Source organism: Priapulus caudatus, unplaced genomic scaffold, assembly GCF_000485595.1.
Source record: "Priapulus caudatus unplaced genomic scaffold, Priapulus_caudatus-5.0.1 Scaffold87, whole genome shotgun sequence".
In the NCBI taxonomy this organism is placed as follows: Eukaryota; Metazoa; Priapulida; class Priapulimorpha; order Priapulimorphida; family Priapulidae; genus Priapulus; species Priapulus caudatus.
The window spans coordinates 169,406-187,139 of NW_014577148.1; the positions used below are offsets into that span (position 1 = coordinate 169,406).

General features: G+C 40.4%; 1 protein-coding gene across 2 annotated transcripts in view; it reads left to right on the top strand.

Moving 5' to 3' along the window:
- Window positions 1-17,291, top strand: part of LOC106804777 (U4/U6 small nuclear ribonucleoprotein Prp31-like) — a 21,708-nt gene extending 4,417 nt beyond the window's left edge. For both annotated transcript variants that reach the window (XM_014806108.1, XM_014806109.1), the window contains exons 2-15: window positions 4,109-4,280; window positions 8,230-8,287; window positions 8,394-8,477; window positions 8,588-8,685; window positions 8,907-9,013; window positions 9,353-9,404; window positions 11,561-11,678; window positions 12,063-12,220; window positions 13,578-13,667; window positions 13,803-13,930; window positions 14,056-14,128; window positions 14,455-14,583; window positions 14,985-15,095; window positions 16,428-17,291. In XM_014806108.1, the coding sequence (XP_014661594.1) occupies window positions 4,125-4,280; window positions 8,230-8,287; window positions 8,394-8,477; window positions 8,588-8,685; window positions 8,907-9,013; window positions 9,353-9,404; window positions 11,561-11,678; window positions 12,063-12,220; window positions 13,578-13,667; window positions 13,803-13,930; window positions 14,056-14,128; window positions 14,455-14,583; window positions 14,985-15,095; window positions 16,428-16,538 (1,473 nt within the window). In that variant the 5' untranslated portion in view covers window positions 4,109-4,124 and the 3' untranslated portion in view covers window positions 16,539-17,291. The remainder of the gene's footprint in view (window positions 1-4,108; window positions 4,281-8,229; window positions 8,288-8,393; window positions 8,478-8,587; window positions 8,686-8,906; window positions 9,014-9,352; window positions 9,405-11,560; window positions 11,679-12,062; window positions 12,221-13,577; window positions 13,668-13,802; window positions 13,931-14,055; window positions 14,129-14,454; window positions 14,584-14,984; window positions 15,096-16,427) is intronic.
- The last annotated feature ends 443 nt before the right edge of the window (window positions 17,292-17,734 follow it).

Here is a 17,734-nt window from a genome sequence, read left to right on the forward strand (position 1 = left end):
CGCATACTAAAACCAGGTCACTACGACTTTTATTTGACCTTTACCTTGACCTTGATCATATTTCCGTTCCGCTCTATAACTCGGCCCCTAATTGACCTAGCGCTACCAAACTTGCTATACTTACACATCTTGGGGAGAATGTGCGCAGCGTACCAAAACCAGGTCACTGCGACCTTTATTTGACCTTTACCTTGACCTTGATCATATTTCCCTTCCGCTCTATAACTCGGCCTCTAATTGACCTAGCGCTACCAAAATCAGGTCACTACGACTTTTATTTGACCTTTACCTTGACCTTGATCATATTTCCCTTTCGCTCTATAACTCGGCCCCTAATAATTGACCTAGCGCTACCAAACTTGCTATACTTACACATCTTGGGGAGAATGTGTGTCGCGTACCAAAACCAGGTCACTGCAGCTTTTATTTGACCTTGAAGTTGACCTTGATCATATTTCCCTTCCGCTCTATAACTCGGCCCCTAATTGACCTAGCGCTACCAAACTTGCTATACTTACACATCTTGGGGAGAAGGTGTGTCGCGTACCGAAATCAGGTCACTGCAACCTTTATTTGACATTGACCTTGACCTTGACATTGGCCCCTAATTGACCTAGCGCGACCAAACTTCGTATACTTACACATCTTGGGGGAGAACACGGGGGATACATGTAGTTGGCGACAACTGCCCTTTCTAGTTATTGTTATTATTAAATCTTTATTGCATACAAATACATGTACTGAAAACAGTATTTTACATGGAGAAAAGATGTATTTGTATAAACATATAAGTGTGTGGTACTGGTATTTAATTAGGCATACTATTGGAGGCACTTTTAGTCGTTCTCTAATTCTAGTAGCTGTGCGTGCCTGTCTCTATGATGCAGCATTTTTGTGGGAATAACCTTTAACAGGTTGCTTTAACTAGAGCGAAGGGTCTACATGGGTACAGCTAGTGTAGAGACTGCACATTTCCATGAAAACGGAAAATGGATGGAAATCACGGAATCACCCCCTCTGAAACGGAATCACCAGTTTCACCAAAAATAACCTCCCAAAACACACAAAAATGATTATGGAAACTTATCTTACATTCATCACTTTAACCCTCCAAAAGAAATTATAGAGCCAAAAAAAATTGCAAACAAAAAAACAGGCATCCATCAGTGTTTTCTCTTAATTTTAATTATTTCTGAATTAAAATGTAGAAATTTGCTGAAACGGAATTGAAGTGGAATTTAGTAATCTCCGAAACGGAATTTGGCAAATTTTGAAGCGGAAACGTGCAGTCTCTACTAGTGCAGGCCATGGTTGTTCAAATAGGAATTATAACATTATACACACAAATATAAATAACATGTATACATATTATAAATTTCAAATGGTATGACTACAAACGTCGTAGGTGTTGTAGTGCCAAGAAACGGTCATACATCAAAAGACTGTGTATTGATGTTCGTTAGTATTGCAGGCTTCATGGTCGGGCTATTTGTAGATATATGTGTGCACACGTAACATGTACTCAACGTACCATTTATGCAAATTCTTGGGGTATAGAACATCGTCAGTCAATTCCACTACACTGAGTATTTTTGTGAGTTATAAGTTAATATTACACATTCTTATTATTCTGTATGTTCTACATGGGCTGCATCGCACAACTGCGATTCATAAAAAAATATGCGTAGCAAATGGCTGAAAATACATCGCGAATTGCGATGCGATACCGGGAAAATTATTCCCTGAGGCTACTGACAAGTTGTATTTATTAACCATCATTTTATTATTGAAACGGTCCAAGTGCCTGTGAGTAGTAGTACTACAACATAGCTGTGCTGCGTGCACAAACAACATGAATAAGAGAGTTACACATATAGACTGGTACCCGGTCGACTGTTCCAGACGCTACGTCAGTGTAGCGATATGCCGGAGTAAAGGTGGCAAACGGGTACCAGTCTACTATGCCTATAGATTCGGCGTTCGTTGCGCCGTCTATCGCACGCCATATGTACTACACTCATCAACAACAACAAACAAAGAAGAAACTTGAAATGCGTTTATTACGGCAAAGAAAGCGCGCCGACTAGCGAACTTCGAATTAGGAGCATTTCTAAGAAATGTTGAGCTCCCTGGATAGTCAAACCGATCGTCGAATGGCCAGAACTGCTCAATTCAGCGAAGTTGGTGCTTGCATTATATATGTAAACCGTGTAAGGTGAAGGAGGGGGGCAGCGAAATCGTGTTAGAGCGCCGCCAGGGCGGCGTTGGCGCGCTTCGCGCAGATATCCGGCTGCAGAATGTCTAGGGGTGAATATGTCTATAAATTTTGTGCACTTACAATGCATGAACCATGTCCATATCTTCGTTGCTATCAAATTTCCCACAAACATAATAAAATATTTAGGCCATACTATGTTAGAAAATACACTTTATTTTACCCACATTACTATCCATCCATACTATTCACATTAAGCCTCGGATGTGAACAAGTTTTTCTTGCACAACAGTTAAATGACGTTCGCATTATATAGACGTCGGATACAACCGCCCAGTGTCGCACGAGTTTCCACGTACGTCGGCGAGCAAGTAACCGTCTCGGACTCGTGAATACGACGACCTCGCTCTGAGGTTGCGGCCGCACTGCACGCTATCCGCTACCACTCCACTTCGAGTCCCCAACATGACGTCAGCGATCGGCCGCTCGGCGAAACATGGCAGCAACCTAACTACTTGGGATCGCTCCGTACGTCACACGCATTTGTCGCGTATGCGCGCGACTACCGCGGGGCACAGGGTGTAGGATGGAATCGACCATCTGCCCGGCGCGAATGACAAACGGGTAGCTGTAGCTGATCGTCACGCTGACGCGACGTTCTAACGGCGTTGCTCGGCAATTGAGTATCCGCAAAAGCCAGCGCGTTTGGAAGCAGCCTGTTCCAACTCCTCCTTTCCAGCTCCAACTCCAGCTCCTCCTCTCTCACTCTCTCGAACAGATGATGTTTCACAATGTGTCTCGCCTGCGAGTAGACGCATCAACGCGAGCCTTTAACATGCCGGGGTAAGACTGCCGATTGCGGGATGTGGTTTTGTTACCGCGCTGTCGCATATAAAACGTTTACTACATGTTTTTACACACACACACACACGCGCGCGCGCACGCACGCACGTGCGCACACACACACGCACGCACACACACACACGCACGCACACACACACAGGCAGAGGGACAGACAGACAGGCGGAGCGACGGACGGATAGATAGATAGATGGATGGATAGATGTGTGGGTGGAGGGATTGATAAACAGAGGGTTCAGATATAGACAGATGAACTAATGGACGAGCAGGCAGACGGACAGATTGACAGACTGAGGGGCGGGCGGACGGGCGGGCGGAGATATAGACTGACAGATGCACAGACGCACGGACGGATGGGCGGGGCATAAACGGACAGACCGATGGACGGACAGACGAACAGCCGGGCGGAGGTATCGACGGACAGACGGACAAACGTACACTTGGACGGAAGGATGGACGGACGGGGCCATAGACGGACAGACTGACGGACGGACAGATAGACGGACGTACAGTTGGACGGATGGACGGACGGGGGCATAGACGGACACACCAACGCAGAGACTCACGAATGGTACCTTGTGTGGTGCACGTACTGTGTGGCTCTTTTAAGTGACACTGTGTGTCTTTTATAAATGTTCTCACAAATGGTACACTGTGTGGTGCACGCAGTTCTGTGGCTATAGATGTGTCTATACATTGTGTGTCTTCTCTATGCTGAATACTGCATTAGAATTAGGTTATAGTGTGGCTGTAACACTCCATGTTATAGACTTCATGTCATAGTAATTACTAACTAATGTGGAACGAAGTTCTATATAGTGCTAGAGCTAGCTTAAATGTTAGGACATACAATGATGACATACTGTACCTATTTTTTAACTATATATACCATCAAGAGTAGATAATAACACATCTATAGTGTGTAGATAGTGATAGATATGTGTTATTATCTACTCTTGATACCATTTAATGAGACCATTGATCTTGTTTTCTTCATGGGGTTTTCCTGACAGCAATCCTTCTTTCTTCTAGCTCCTGTTTGGCCATCATGTCGTTGGCTGATGAACTATTAGCAGATTTGGAAGAGGCAGGTCATGATGAAGAGGTCAAGAATGAAGTTGAGGATGTCAGTGATATATCGATGCAGGTGGACACTAGTGGCGACTCTGTACATGGTATTGCCAAGCTAATGAGTAGTGGCCAGGTTAGTAGTGATTTCAATGAATGTTTCACGTATTTTATGAATTTTAGAGTGTATGCCCGGTGGGGTCACTATATATGCCGGTATTACCCCATGTGCGTTCCAAATTTTGCAGGTTAAGGGGGTGTTTTTCAACTTCTAACGCGGGCCTGCGCGGGAGCAAATAGGCCCCCCTTTACAAAGCTAATCCCGCAATAAGCCCTCGGGATCGTTCAAGTCAAGCACCGCGCCCGCAGTAGGCCCCCCTCATGGGCCCCCTCATGACGAACCACATAGTACCCCACCCAAGGCCCCGAATGGGCGGCCCCGTAGCACACGAAACTTAAACCCCGCTACAACAATCATCAGTCATCACGAGGAGCAAGATGAGCAAGACCTCGCAATAGGGGGTAGGGGTCCGGGTAGGACTCTTTCATTGTGTATGCAATAGGGGGTGGGATATTTTCATTGTGTATGCAATAGGGGGTGGTACTTTTCAATTTTGTCTGCAATAAGGGGTAGGGTTTAACAATGTGCAGTTCGCACTAGGGGGCCTATTATTTTTAGTGAGAACGCACATGGGGTAATACCTGCATATATAGTGAGCCCCCGGGAGTGTATGTGGTGTGAAGTACTACTTATGGGTTCATTTAGTTGTGGACCGAAATCATATTGTGACCTAGATGATTTTTCCGAGTGTATGATTAAAGTGATTACATCACCGTAAATAGTAAAAGTAAAAAAAAAATATTTCCACTTTTTCACAAAATGAAAGTAATTCTGTTCACTTTTATATTGAAATTGCTGCATTATACTCCCTATTTTACTATATTGTTCGATGTAAACATACACTCGTGACTCATACATAGCCCATAGCAAGCAATTAATGTCAGGATCATAATATCAAATCGTCCAGGTTTTTTGGATTTTTAACTAGTTGAGAAACAATCTTATCAGGTAAGAATTGGACGATATCAGGAGCTAATAAATACCTAGAGTGTACAGCGGGAAAATAGTGCTATTTCACGGCAATATTATTTTACTTTGTATGCGGTTCTAGACTAAGTTCATGGTATTGCGTTAGGCAGCATTTTTTGCTATCTAAAATAAGACCAACCGCTTGTCTCTATGATACTCCTAGTCCGAGATATTGGAGCGTAATCATGCCTCCCACAGGCCTCATGCCGCCTCGCATCCATAATATTCACTATCCTTCTCGCTTTTTGCGGGTCTGGCTATCGTTTTCCGTCACCGCTTGGAGCGCTGATAATTTATGTCACATGCCCAAATTTGGTACTCTTACTACACCATATTATAGTAACTGAGCTGCGTTGTAGAGACTTAATTTAGAAAACCTTGCCGGCTCCATCATGACGGGCATTAGCCGTGCTAGGAAAGACAATGGGAGATAAGGGCATAGGTGAAGCCCCTGAAAGTCACCGATGATAACCGAAACGCCGTTCATTCATAAAGTTATCGCGGAAAAAACCGAACTCTCACGAAGCGACTTTCCTAACCCGCAAAAGGCGAGAAGGATAGTGAATAATGTGGATGCGAGGTGCCGTGAGGCCTGTGGGAGGGGAAGTTTACAAGCCAATATCTCAGCCTAGGAGTATCGTATTGACAAGCGGTGGGTCTTGTTTTAGAAAGCAAAGAATTCTGCTTAATGCAATACCATAAAATTATTCTAGACTCGCAGGCAAAGTAGAATAATATTGCCGTGAAATAGCACTATTTTCCCGTTTTTCCGTTTTTATTAGCGCTTGACGATATATTTTGTCCTGTTAGTACTTACTTTTAAGGATACTCTCCACCTTTTGCACGGGTATTGCTCTAATGAAGATTAAACATTTATTGATGAATGAATCGAATCAATCACTTGTTTTATTTATAGAGGAGATATATCTCTATGCTCAAGCCAAAAAGTTCCATGAAATTTCCAGCACCTAATTATGTTACCACACTAATTTTGAATTTTTATGTAAAAAAGCTATTTTGGATATTTCTCAATTACCAGAAAGAGTGAGGATACAAAATTTTCGCCACATGTTACCGCACAATATGTACCAAAAAAGGGTTTCAGGATTTTTGGCTCATCTGACGTAGTCAGATGCAGCTTGTAGAATCGCATGTCCGTGCGTCCGTGCGTCCGTCAACAGTTGGGCACAAATCTTAACCGCTCGACGTACGGTCACGATATTCGGGACGTTGGGGGGGGGGATCGTGAAAAATCGGACGGGGGGACTCAGGATGACAAATTTGGGGGAAAACTTTTTTGTTTCAGCGCTGACCTACCATTTTTATCACTTTATTGAAAGGACCATGAAATGTGCTTTCCACTGACGTGCGAAGAGTAAGTGTCTGATAACCTTTTGACCCTCAAGAGGAGGGTTAAACATGGATTCGTGAACTGCCTCAATGACGTCACAGTGTTGTCATATTCATGGCACATCCATAATCTAGAAACCCAATAAGCCTGGATAGCCGAACGCGTACAACACAGGCGTCACGGCTCAAAGGTCGTTCTTCGGTCATCTGATTTTTTATTATTTACCTGTTTTCTGTATTTTTCTATCTTTATCCATTTAACTATTTTTTTCCAATTAACGCAAATATTTACATGATTTATTTACAACAATTTAATAACAACAATTAATTTTTTTAAATTTTTTTAATAAAGTTAGGGTTAGGGTTAGTGTCACAATGCACCATAAAACAGGAGTTTCAGGCACGCGATTTGTATCAACCAATGGGATTTGGGAGGTATGCAGAATGCAGAAGGTTGCTGAAATGATGTGTACGCAATTGCGTATCTGCATATCTGCGCCTAACAAAGGTACAAACTACGCACAACTTAAATGTTACGTTTATAACCGTAGCAACAGACCTCAGATGAGCCCAGACGCTCTGCGGCTCTTGTTCTTTTAGTTTTATATTTACCGAGAAAAATGAAAAAAAGTGCCTGAAATTCAAGTCGCACGTTTGAATTAAAAATTTTAGCGAATAAACAGACATAACTCATAAAATACGGCTCTTAATAACAATCCCTGACACCCTTTTTTACAGCAATATGTTGCCATTAAAATGAGTGTAAAATTAAATTATTCCAAGTTGTAATCACAGAGAAATATCCATTTATACATCGGCTACTATGTCAAAAATTGGAACGGAGAAATCGGCGTTTTTCTATTTTTCACAATGATCGATCGCCTGTGTGAAAAATGGGTGAACGTATGTGAAATATCTACTGTTATAGTACTTACTGCGACATATCCATGACTAACTGCAACCACTAAATTGATTAAATCTTCTATGCACCTTGAGAAATTGTAAGAAATTACGAGGTTCCCACACACCATGATCCGAAACGCGCCAAAAACGCCCACTGCATGTCAACAAACGCACGCCTAAATGCAAGGTGTGTAACTAGGGGAACAGGGCTATTTTCGGTCGCACGGCAATTTCAACTATTACTGTAGAGGACAGCTGTATAGATGCTGAATGATACCTGATGGTTATAGGCTAGTGAGTACATTGAAAATTCTGGTTGTACTATCCTGTCTCTGACGTCATCATGACGTCAGCCGCGGCTCACTACATGTACGCGGGCAATCAAAACGCTTTCTGGAAGTTCACATGTACCGTTATATAGAGAAATGAGCATGTTCAGCTCATATAGTGATGGTACATACTGTGATGGCACATAGTGTTAGCCATCGAATAAAGTTGAAAATTAAAAATCGGTAAAATTTTGCCTAAAACCTTGAGAGTATCCTTAATGTAAAAAAATGGCAACAAATTTTTTACAAATATACACCATAGAAAATGATGTCATATTAATGTCTTTGTATAAATGAATAAATTGAAAAATGTAGGTGAACACATTGCATTTAATTACAACTATAGGTTAGTCACTCTAACATGTTGTGTACATTGTACTAGGTAAAATGAATGATCTTATTATTACTTTCAGTTGACAGAGACAATCAATGCAATGAAGATGTATATGAATGCTGGCGAGGCTAGACTAGGTAATGCAACAAGAATTCTCTTTTATACAAAGTTATAGTTGGCACATTTACACATGCATATTTAATTTTTTATTGCATATCACGTGTTATATTTGTGTTTTTACAGTGTCTGGTCCTGTGGAAGCAGACCCAGAGTACAGAGTGATCGTCCAAGCAAATAACCTAACTGTCGAAATTGACAATGAAATAAGTAGGTATCTGCTTCACAAATATCCACTGATCTTTCACATTGCTTATTATAGTTTATGTGTTATGGCTCAGAGAATTTGACATCATATTTGTTGCCCAATTTTCTTTCAGATATAATTCACAAATTTGTGAGAGATAAGTATTCAAAGCGCTTCCCAGAACTGGAGTCTCTAGTCACCGCACCACTGGATTATATTCTAACAGTAAAGGTAATTAGTTTTTATAGAACTTATAACATTTATATGTGGTCAGAACTAGGGTAATTTTAGTAGATCTGTTGTGTGAACTTTTTGTCTGTTGTTGCTGCAGCAAGTAGCTAATTGTTTTTTAAATTAGTAATGTGTGAAAGTAGGAAACTTTCTTTTTTATAATTTGCGAGTTAATATTATAGAATAATTGTTTAACGACAGCAATTCTTACTGGTTTGTAGGCATTGGGAAACAACCTAGATGCGGCAAAGAACAATGAGAAACTTCTGGAAATACTCACTAGTGCTACCATCATGGTCGTCAGCGTCACTGCTTCCACAACCCAAGGGTAATATAGCCTCACATGCACTAGCATTCAGTTAAAATTGAGTGGGGATATGTAGGTAGCCTGCCATTAAGTTAGTCATTTTAGGGGTGGATCAGTAAGCAGCAAGTCATGTTCAGCTATTTGCTATATATGTATAATATAGTTTCATAAATGTCATTTTTCGGTAACGATAATTTGGTTACACTAGGCATGATTCTGATAAGTGGGTGATGTTATGGCAAACAATATATCTTTTAATGATGGCTGAATAGAAGACAAATATCCAGGCAAAGATGTCTGTTTTAGTTGTAAACTATCCAGTTGAATGCAATTTCATAAATTTTTGTCATATGATTTTAGCACCGAACTTACCCACCATGAACTGGAAAAGGTTGAAGAAGCATGTGATATGGTAAGCTCTAAGCTATGTTGTGATCTTATTCAATATTGAAAAGTTATGTTTTAACAATTATTGATGTTTGTTAGCATTGCTACAGATATGGGTATATAACATCAAGAGTACATAATAGGAGAAGAGTATGACACCGTTTTAACAGCGTTTTGCATAGTTTTCAACTTGTAAATATTCTATCCATATGTGAATAAATATATTCAAACTTTACCTTGTTTTCGTCTATGATTCTCCCTTAATCATATGACACCACCAATTTACCTGAAAATCGTATGTGTTCTTCAAAAAAGTTCTTTGAATACGACACGGTTTCACACCGTTTTCACAAATGGACGCATGTTTTTGGCCAAAGTTTATTATGGGATTAGTGTTCTATTGTCTATGACGGAACGCTGGGGGCTGTAAGGGATATTAGGCATCGAATTGTATTCAGTGTGTATTGGGTTTCCAGCGTGCTAAAAATAAATGTGTGCTCACGGCGAGCTAGCAGCTGATTTGAGCTGTGTTACCATCGTGTTCCTGATGATAAGGAAGCGAAACAAGGGCTGTTACTGAGCTTACCTAATATCCCCCACAGCCCCCAGCGTTCCGTCATAGACAATAGAACACTAATCCCATAATAAACTTTGGCCAAAAACATGCGTCCATTTGTGAAAACGGTGTGAAACCATGTCGTATTCAAAGAACTTTTTTGAAGAACACATACGATTTTCAGGTAAATTGGTGGTGTCATATGATTAAGGGAGAATCATAGACGAAAACAAGGTAAAGTTTGAATATATTTATTCACATATGGATAGAATATTTACAAGTTGAAAACTATGCAAAACGCTGTTAAAACGGTGTCATACTCTTTTTCTATTATGTACTCTTGATAACATTATGCAATTATTGACTGGTTGCAACAGTGACATGAAGTTACTAAGAAAATTACTGAGAAAATTAATACGATTTTGAGTAACATTGAATTGATTTTTTAGGTCCACAAAACTGTTCTGTTTCCCGAGCAACCAGGCGATAATTGTTGCATTATATGTGAAATTACGAGTAAATAATACTTGGAGAGTATGAGTGTGACACAATATTAAAGATCAATGATAAATCCATATTTACTAGCCTAGGTTTAGCTACGGATTTATTTTGCGTAATTCAAAAAGCACTAACCCAAACATTAATTAAAACATTCAGTCAGATTCATCCCTAAAGGTTTTCCCCATACATAACCTAAACCTAGATAGAATCAAATCTGTGCACAAAAAATCCTGCAATTCGGAAAAAATCGGATTTTACTAATATAAAATTACCAACCAAATATTAAATAAATGGCAGTAGCATCTACTAGTAGGAAATGATGTATATAAAGTTGTTTTTATTTAATTCTATGATTTCACTATCTTTAAAGTAAGCTTATGGCTATTTTACCTGCAGTGTTGACGAATACTAGAATAAATGAAAGGTCATATCAACGTATATAAGTCCGTTGCCAAATTTGTATCAATTTGTCCAATTTCACTACGCGTTACCTTACAACCCAGACTTCATAAGAACTTGAATTTTTGTTCGAATTTTACCTGCCATTAGCCTGCCAAAGCTACAGAGCTATTAAGAGTTTAGCAAAGAATTGCATTCTGTATGTTCTGATGCAAGTGGCATGCTATGCATGCCTATGGCCGAGCATGCCTTGAAAAATGTGCGGCGGGGGTATTTTGTTTTCACCCACTTTGGTGACTAATTCAAAATTGTCAACAACTGATGATGATCCCAGATAGTTTTCAAATCTTTTTGTTATTAACCATCAGTGAAATGGGACAACCGAATATGAAATTAGTTGTAATGTGATATACTTAGAAATAACATGAGGTGCTAGTTATTCTAGCATCTATCAACAGTGCAGACTAGATAACCATATTTTTCAAGTATTACTAGACCTAATATACCATCATCTTTCTCTGGTTCGAGTCTGTTGCATGTCAGGGCAGCCAGCAGCATATAGAAAAAGGTTTTATGCTAAGTGGCAGCAGTGGTCAGTAGGCAACATTGATTTTCAGCGAACAATATTGATTTGTATTTCATGGCACCTGACATGCTCTACATCAATTACAATGCAGTACTTTTTGCAGGTGTATAACAATTGTAAATATTGCATATTTTGGTAGGCAGTACGACTGAATGAGTGTAAGCTGCAGATCCTTGAATATGTGGAGTCACGGATGTCTTTCATTGCTCCAAATGTCTCAATAATTGTAGGTGCTGCCACAGCTGCCAAACTAATGGGTATGTATGTGCACGTTTATCAAGATTTTCAAGTAACCACAGGGATACTTGTGGAGGTGACATCTATTAACACGTTAGGAGAATTTTATTACTAACATCATCTAAATAACTCAAACTAGTTAGTGAAATGAATACATAGGAACTTTCATTCATGCATGTGAAATGCAGAAAGTTCTAAATTGCAGAACTGATTAGTTGTTTTTAGTCACATTTAGTAGTTCATTGTCACGCTTACACAATTACTGTTTTTTCTTGCATGCTGACCAGTGTGGTATTACCATGATAGCAGTGCCGCTCTACTGGCAGTGATACCCCATAGGCAGTTCTAAACAAATGAATTCATAATTTCAAAATAAATTGAGTTTATTTTGTTGTGTTTTGCAGGCGCTGCAGGTGGTCTCACGATTCTGTCGAAAATGCCAGCCTGTAATATCCTATTGGTTGGTTCTCAGAAGAGAACCCTGTCTGGGTTCTCCACGGTGGCTGTCTTGCCTCATACCGGCTTCATATATTATTCACCGCTTGTTCAGGATACACCTCCAGTAAGTTAACTAAGCATACATGCACACGCACGCAGTGTAATGATTGACTGAAGGAGTACATGTGGCACTATTAGAATCATAATTATATAAATATCAGCAGGTAGTGTCAGCTGTGCAGGGTTTGAAATTGAAGGGCGGCAAGCAGCAGCTTTGCTGCCTACAGGAGTCCGTTGACTGCTTGCTCTCAATTTCCGAAGCAAATTATTTGCTGTCAAGAAATTCCTAATAAACCAAAGAAAAAAGCACCAACGACACGATGGGCAGTTGTTCTGGGTTTTTCTCAACGTGCATTGATCCTACATTACCGTCCTTACGTAATTCAATGTGCAGCTTGGGTTAAGCATGGCCACTAGATTTAGAATAAAATAATCAAGGGAAACGGGGCAAGGAGGCCAAATCGTTTACCTTATGGACAATGGCAATAGGTCAGTACAGTACTGTTGGGGTGGGAGGGAGTGGAACTGCTATGGTTTTATCAAGTTCCTTCCTGGGTGCATAAGCTTGCTGTCTGTTTTTTTCTCTGGCAGCAATTACTTTCTGCTTGGAGAAAAATCAATTTCTAACCCTAGTGTGTCACATATGATGTGCACAGACTTAGTCAGACTATCATAACACACTCCTGCAGTCAATCTGTTTTGTATTAGAATCTGTTTTCCCCTGAAATGCACATTTTATCTACTCAAAGTCGTGTTCTATGCAAGCAATTTGTGCATAAAAATGTTTTGATACGATAGATCCAACACAGAAGCTTCCTTGTTTGAATTTTGTGTTCTAATGTTTACATTTGCAAGATAGTCCCATGCTTTTGTTTGAAGTAATGTTGACATAGCAGCTCCATCTGACATGCTGTCTATGTATATAAATCTGTGCGTCGTTGGGGCTTGCAATAAAGTACGTAATTAAGCCGAAATGCTTATATTTTTGCTAATATTTATTAATGAAAGTAAGGTTTGGTAAGAGGATATTATTTTCTCAATACCAGTTCATTATGAGGTTTTTTAAAAACGGTTTATTTGTTGTTGTACACAAATACTATCCTAGACTAGACTAGGCACTGTTGCTGTGTGCTTCTAAACTCTGGTAAATTTTGACCGAATGGTTATGGTTGTTTGATTTCATTTTGTTAACTACATTCATCTCTTTACAAGGCTTGTTTGTGCTAAACGTGGTGTTTATGGAACATTTTTGTATGGTCTATGTATAATGTAGCACGTCTACAAACATTTATAACATTCTTTCGTTGGGGGAATGCGGTTTTAACTGGATGAGGCCGAAATTACAATAGAAATAAGTGTTACTACTAAATCCAACCCGAAAGGTGAACTCATTGTTGCCACCAAACTTCTATCCATTGTAGGATCTTAGAAGAAAAGCTGCAAGGTTGGTGTCCGCAAAGTGTGCTATGGCAGCTCGTGTTGATGCATGCCATGAAAGCTCCGATGGAAAGGTGAGATTCTTGTCCGATGTTCAAGGATTATGTTGAGAGTGTCTTTTTTCCTGGGTCACCTAATTTACGTCAAATTAATTATCTATATAAAACACGTAAAAGCTGTATGTGCATTACACATGTATTTACATTTAGATTGGACACATGCTTAAGGAAGATATTGAAAAGAAACTAGACAAGTTACAAGAACCTCCGCCCATAAAGCAAATCAAGGCTCTCCCTGCTCCGATTGAACAGTCTAGGAAAAAGCGAGGTGGCAAACGGTAACTAATGTAGTGACAAGGCCTTAAATAAGCAACACTAAGCCATCATTGCATTAGATGAACAAGATATACTGAGATTGCAGTGAGATTTCATTAATTATATTGAACTGCTTTTAAATGTGCAGAGTGAGAAGAATGAAAGAGCGGCTAGGCGTGACAGAGTTACGTAAACAAGCAAACAGGATGTCGTTTGGTGATGTAAGTGTCATACTTAATATCTTGTGTTCTCACGTTCTCCCCTTGTCTTTTATTTACTAACTGTTCTATCTGCACACTGACTCAGTGCATCAAAATGCTTTTTATTTAATTGGTCTGTTTTTACCTAGTTTTATCAAGCATCACAGGATTGATTCTTTCTTAACTTTCACTTTTTCTTGCAAAAGGTATACCTTTTTTGACTTTTATCTTCTCGTACGAACTGTCACACAGGTGTCTTCTGCCTTGAGTTTTTGGTAGAAATGGTAACTTTTCTGCTAGAACTTTTGTGATTATGAAGCTCAGTGTTGCATCTTCTACACTTTCAGATTGAGGAGGATGCTTACCAGGAAGACCTAGGCTTCTCCTCCGGTGTTATAGGGAAGGGTGGTCATGGCCGAATACGAGGTCCACAGATTGATGAGAAGACCCGTGTCCGAATATCAAAGACTCTAAATGTATGCGTTGGCACTGCTACTTGACGTAGACTTTACTGTAGACATGTGTATTATCTGTGATGTGGGTGATTAGCTCAAACATTGCCTGACTACTTACAAGTCAGTGAATTATAGTGCTTCCCCATGCCGATAACGTTTCTTGCTGAATGTACACATGGGTCAACATTTATCTACTGAGTAGACAAGTTTATATCACACGAATTTTATGTTGTGCATACATACAAAATACTGCATGCATACAGCATATGCTTCAACAGCAGGTTCCCACTAATACTGCTCTTAGGCTACCACACATGAGAAAACGCAGACACGTTAGCCCTAACAAAATGTAATGTGGTTTCATCATTGCTGACCATAATGATACTATATATTCAGAGATTTGGTGTTGCCTTGTGTTTCAGAAAACGCTGACAAAGAAGTCTTATGGTGGAGTGACGACCATAGGCGGTCGATCAACGATAAGGGGATCTGTATCCGGAACAGCCTCCAGTGTTGCATTCACCCCCCTGCAGGTAATGCCGTGCTGGTGCTGCAATGTCAGTGCACATGAAGTGCTCTCTTCTCCCATTAAAGTAACTATTGCGAGAGTTTTCCAGTGTTTTCCCACTTTCATGACACCTACCGTTATTGCTTGAGTAACAGCAATTGTCTAGAGTAACAATAAAATGTCTTCGAACCTTTGTATTCACCGGAAAAGTGCCAGTTTCGAACTACTACTTTTTGTGAACAATCTTTTCCTGTCATCTTGGCTGGCCTGTGAACTAGCCGGAAGTATGGATTAGCTTGTGGCACCACCGCCTATCTGCCGTAGATATAGTACAGGCTCTCTCAAATCATGCACTTGTTTTCAATTCATCACCGACACAAATACAAGTTTACCAATTCTGCCATTAGGCATTAGTCGCGAAAAGGACTCGGGATGTCGAATTTGGGGGTCAAAGGTCAAGATGTGTCAGTAGAGAGGGAATATTTCCCCCTTAACTTAAGGTATAGGAGGAAATACGGAATTGCGGCACAAATCTCAACGGCTTGACCTACGCTCTTAATATTTGGTGTATAGTGTGATGGGGAGGAAACCCATCACCAGTGCGAAATTGGAGGTCACAGGTTAAAGGGCAGTTGGGGAAAGGTCAGATATCAGACATTTTCTGAGGACATGGTCTAACGGACCGAGTGGAAAACTTTTTTGTTTCAGCGCTGACCTACCGTTTTTATCACTTTATTGAAAGGACCATGAAATCTACTTTTCGCTGACGTGCGAAGAGTAAGTGTCGGATAACCTTTTGACCCTCAAGTGGCGGGTTAAACATGGATTTGTTGACTGTTAACAAAGGACTGAACTGCTTTTGCTATTAGAGCCCCTTCCGCAGAGCGACAGCGCTCAACTGACGTGTACTGTAGCTGGCTATTCTTCTGATAAACTCACTGGCAACCGAATCAAGTGCATCCTCCCGCCACCGCGTTGATAGGCTTTGCTATACCGATAGTACAGTAATAAATTATAGCTGTGTAACTTTAATGACTTCGCTATATTAACGTTATCATGGATATGCGTCGAGCGCAAGTGTAGTGGTGGTGGTGGTGGTGCGGGGGGGGGGGGGGGCAAAGCTTTTTCTATGCTATAACTGCATAAAATCTTAGTATTTTTAATGTTGGTGTAATCGGTGATATTTCCGCTGTCAGGTGCGACTATATTCAGCTATATTTAGTTTTTCTGAGCAAAAATCTTGCAATAGTTAGTTTAATCCCTAAGCTCCAACATTTGTTGAGAGAGCAGCCAGTGCTAGCAGTATTGATAGACGTGGGAAATCAGTATGCGTGAGTTTTTATGCAATTTTTTTCAGGGATTGGAGATTATAAACCCTGGTGCTGCAGAGAAAAAGATGGACGATGCAAAGTACTTTTCCTCGTCCTCTGGTTTCCTGAAGGTCAAGACACCACTACCTCAGCCATGATCTGTAATTAGATAACCAAGTTTCAAATGCCCTCCTCTGCATCTTGGTATTTTTAACACATTGGAGAGAACTGCACTAGCAGTAAATTTGATTAAATGTGTGTTCTCGCTTTGATTAGAACGAGGGAGATGAGTTAGAGAGTTAGTTAGAGGGGCCGAGAAGCGGCGGGTGAGTGTGTATAAGAGAGAGGGAGAGGGAGAGTGCGAGGTGGAGAGATATAGAGTGAGTGATTGAAAGCAATAGAGAGCTATATAGACTCAGTTTGATAGTCACCCTTAGTGTCTCGTTTGGAAAATACGTTTGTTGTTCATGCGTCTGTCTAAATTGCATTTGCACAGCCCCGTACGATGTCATAACTGTTACTGGCAACAGGCCCCTGGAGATGTTGGAATTGATCTGGAGAGATCTAAGTAGAACTTTTGATAAGTGATTGTTATTTCTGTCGCTGTTGTACAACGGTCGTGATGCCAGACTAATGATCATTGAGAATTTATAACCTTGATGCCAGTGGCATTCATGTGAATTATGTAACAATATAGATGTCTGTTAGCTATGAAGATATTCAGCTGCACTATTAATAGTCTGTTGTATGTTAAAATTTATCCCTCCGCAATTGGCATGTTCCATAGTGGAGTATTTAGATGGGATGTATTACGCATATATGCTTTGCAGAGAAAAATTTAATGATGTATGTACATGCGTTTGATCAATAAAAGAATGTTCTTTGCTAACTGATTACACATTCAACAAACATTACCCAGGTTCCCTCATTTTTGTTACTGTTGAAACTATATATATATATATAGATCAGGAGTAATAACGCGAAGGAGTGTGACTCCAAATAAACAAGGAAATTCGTCATTTACTAGCCTATATAATAGCTACGATTTACTACGCGTAACGTCACCCAACTTGAGCTCAAATCGGACTCACGTACATGTCGACCATCATCGTACCCAGACTCGTTTCCGTCCGTAGACACCACGCAATCCGGAGATACAGACCTATAAAACATACGACAGCGCATTCCTCCAATACTTGTCCGGCATTAATCAAACCCGTAGCAAATCGCCGTAGTGAATTCAGACAAAAAAGCAAGCACGCATGCCGCCGGACGTCCCTGCTCGCCCGTCCGTGCTGTTCGGCCTCCTGTGAATGGTGGGAACGTAGGCGTTGGTGGCTCGCGAGGGACTGAA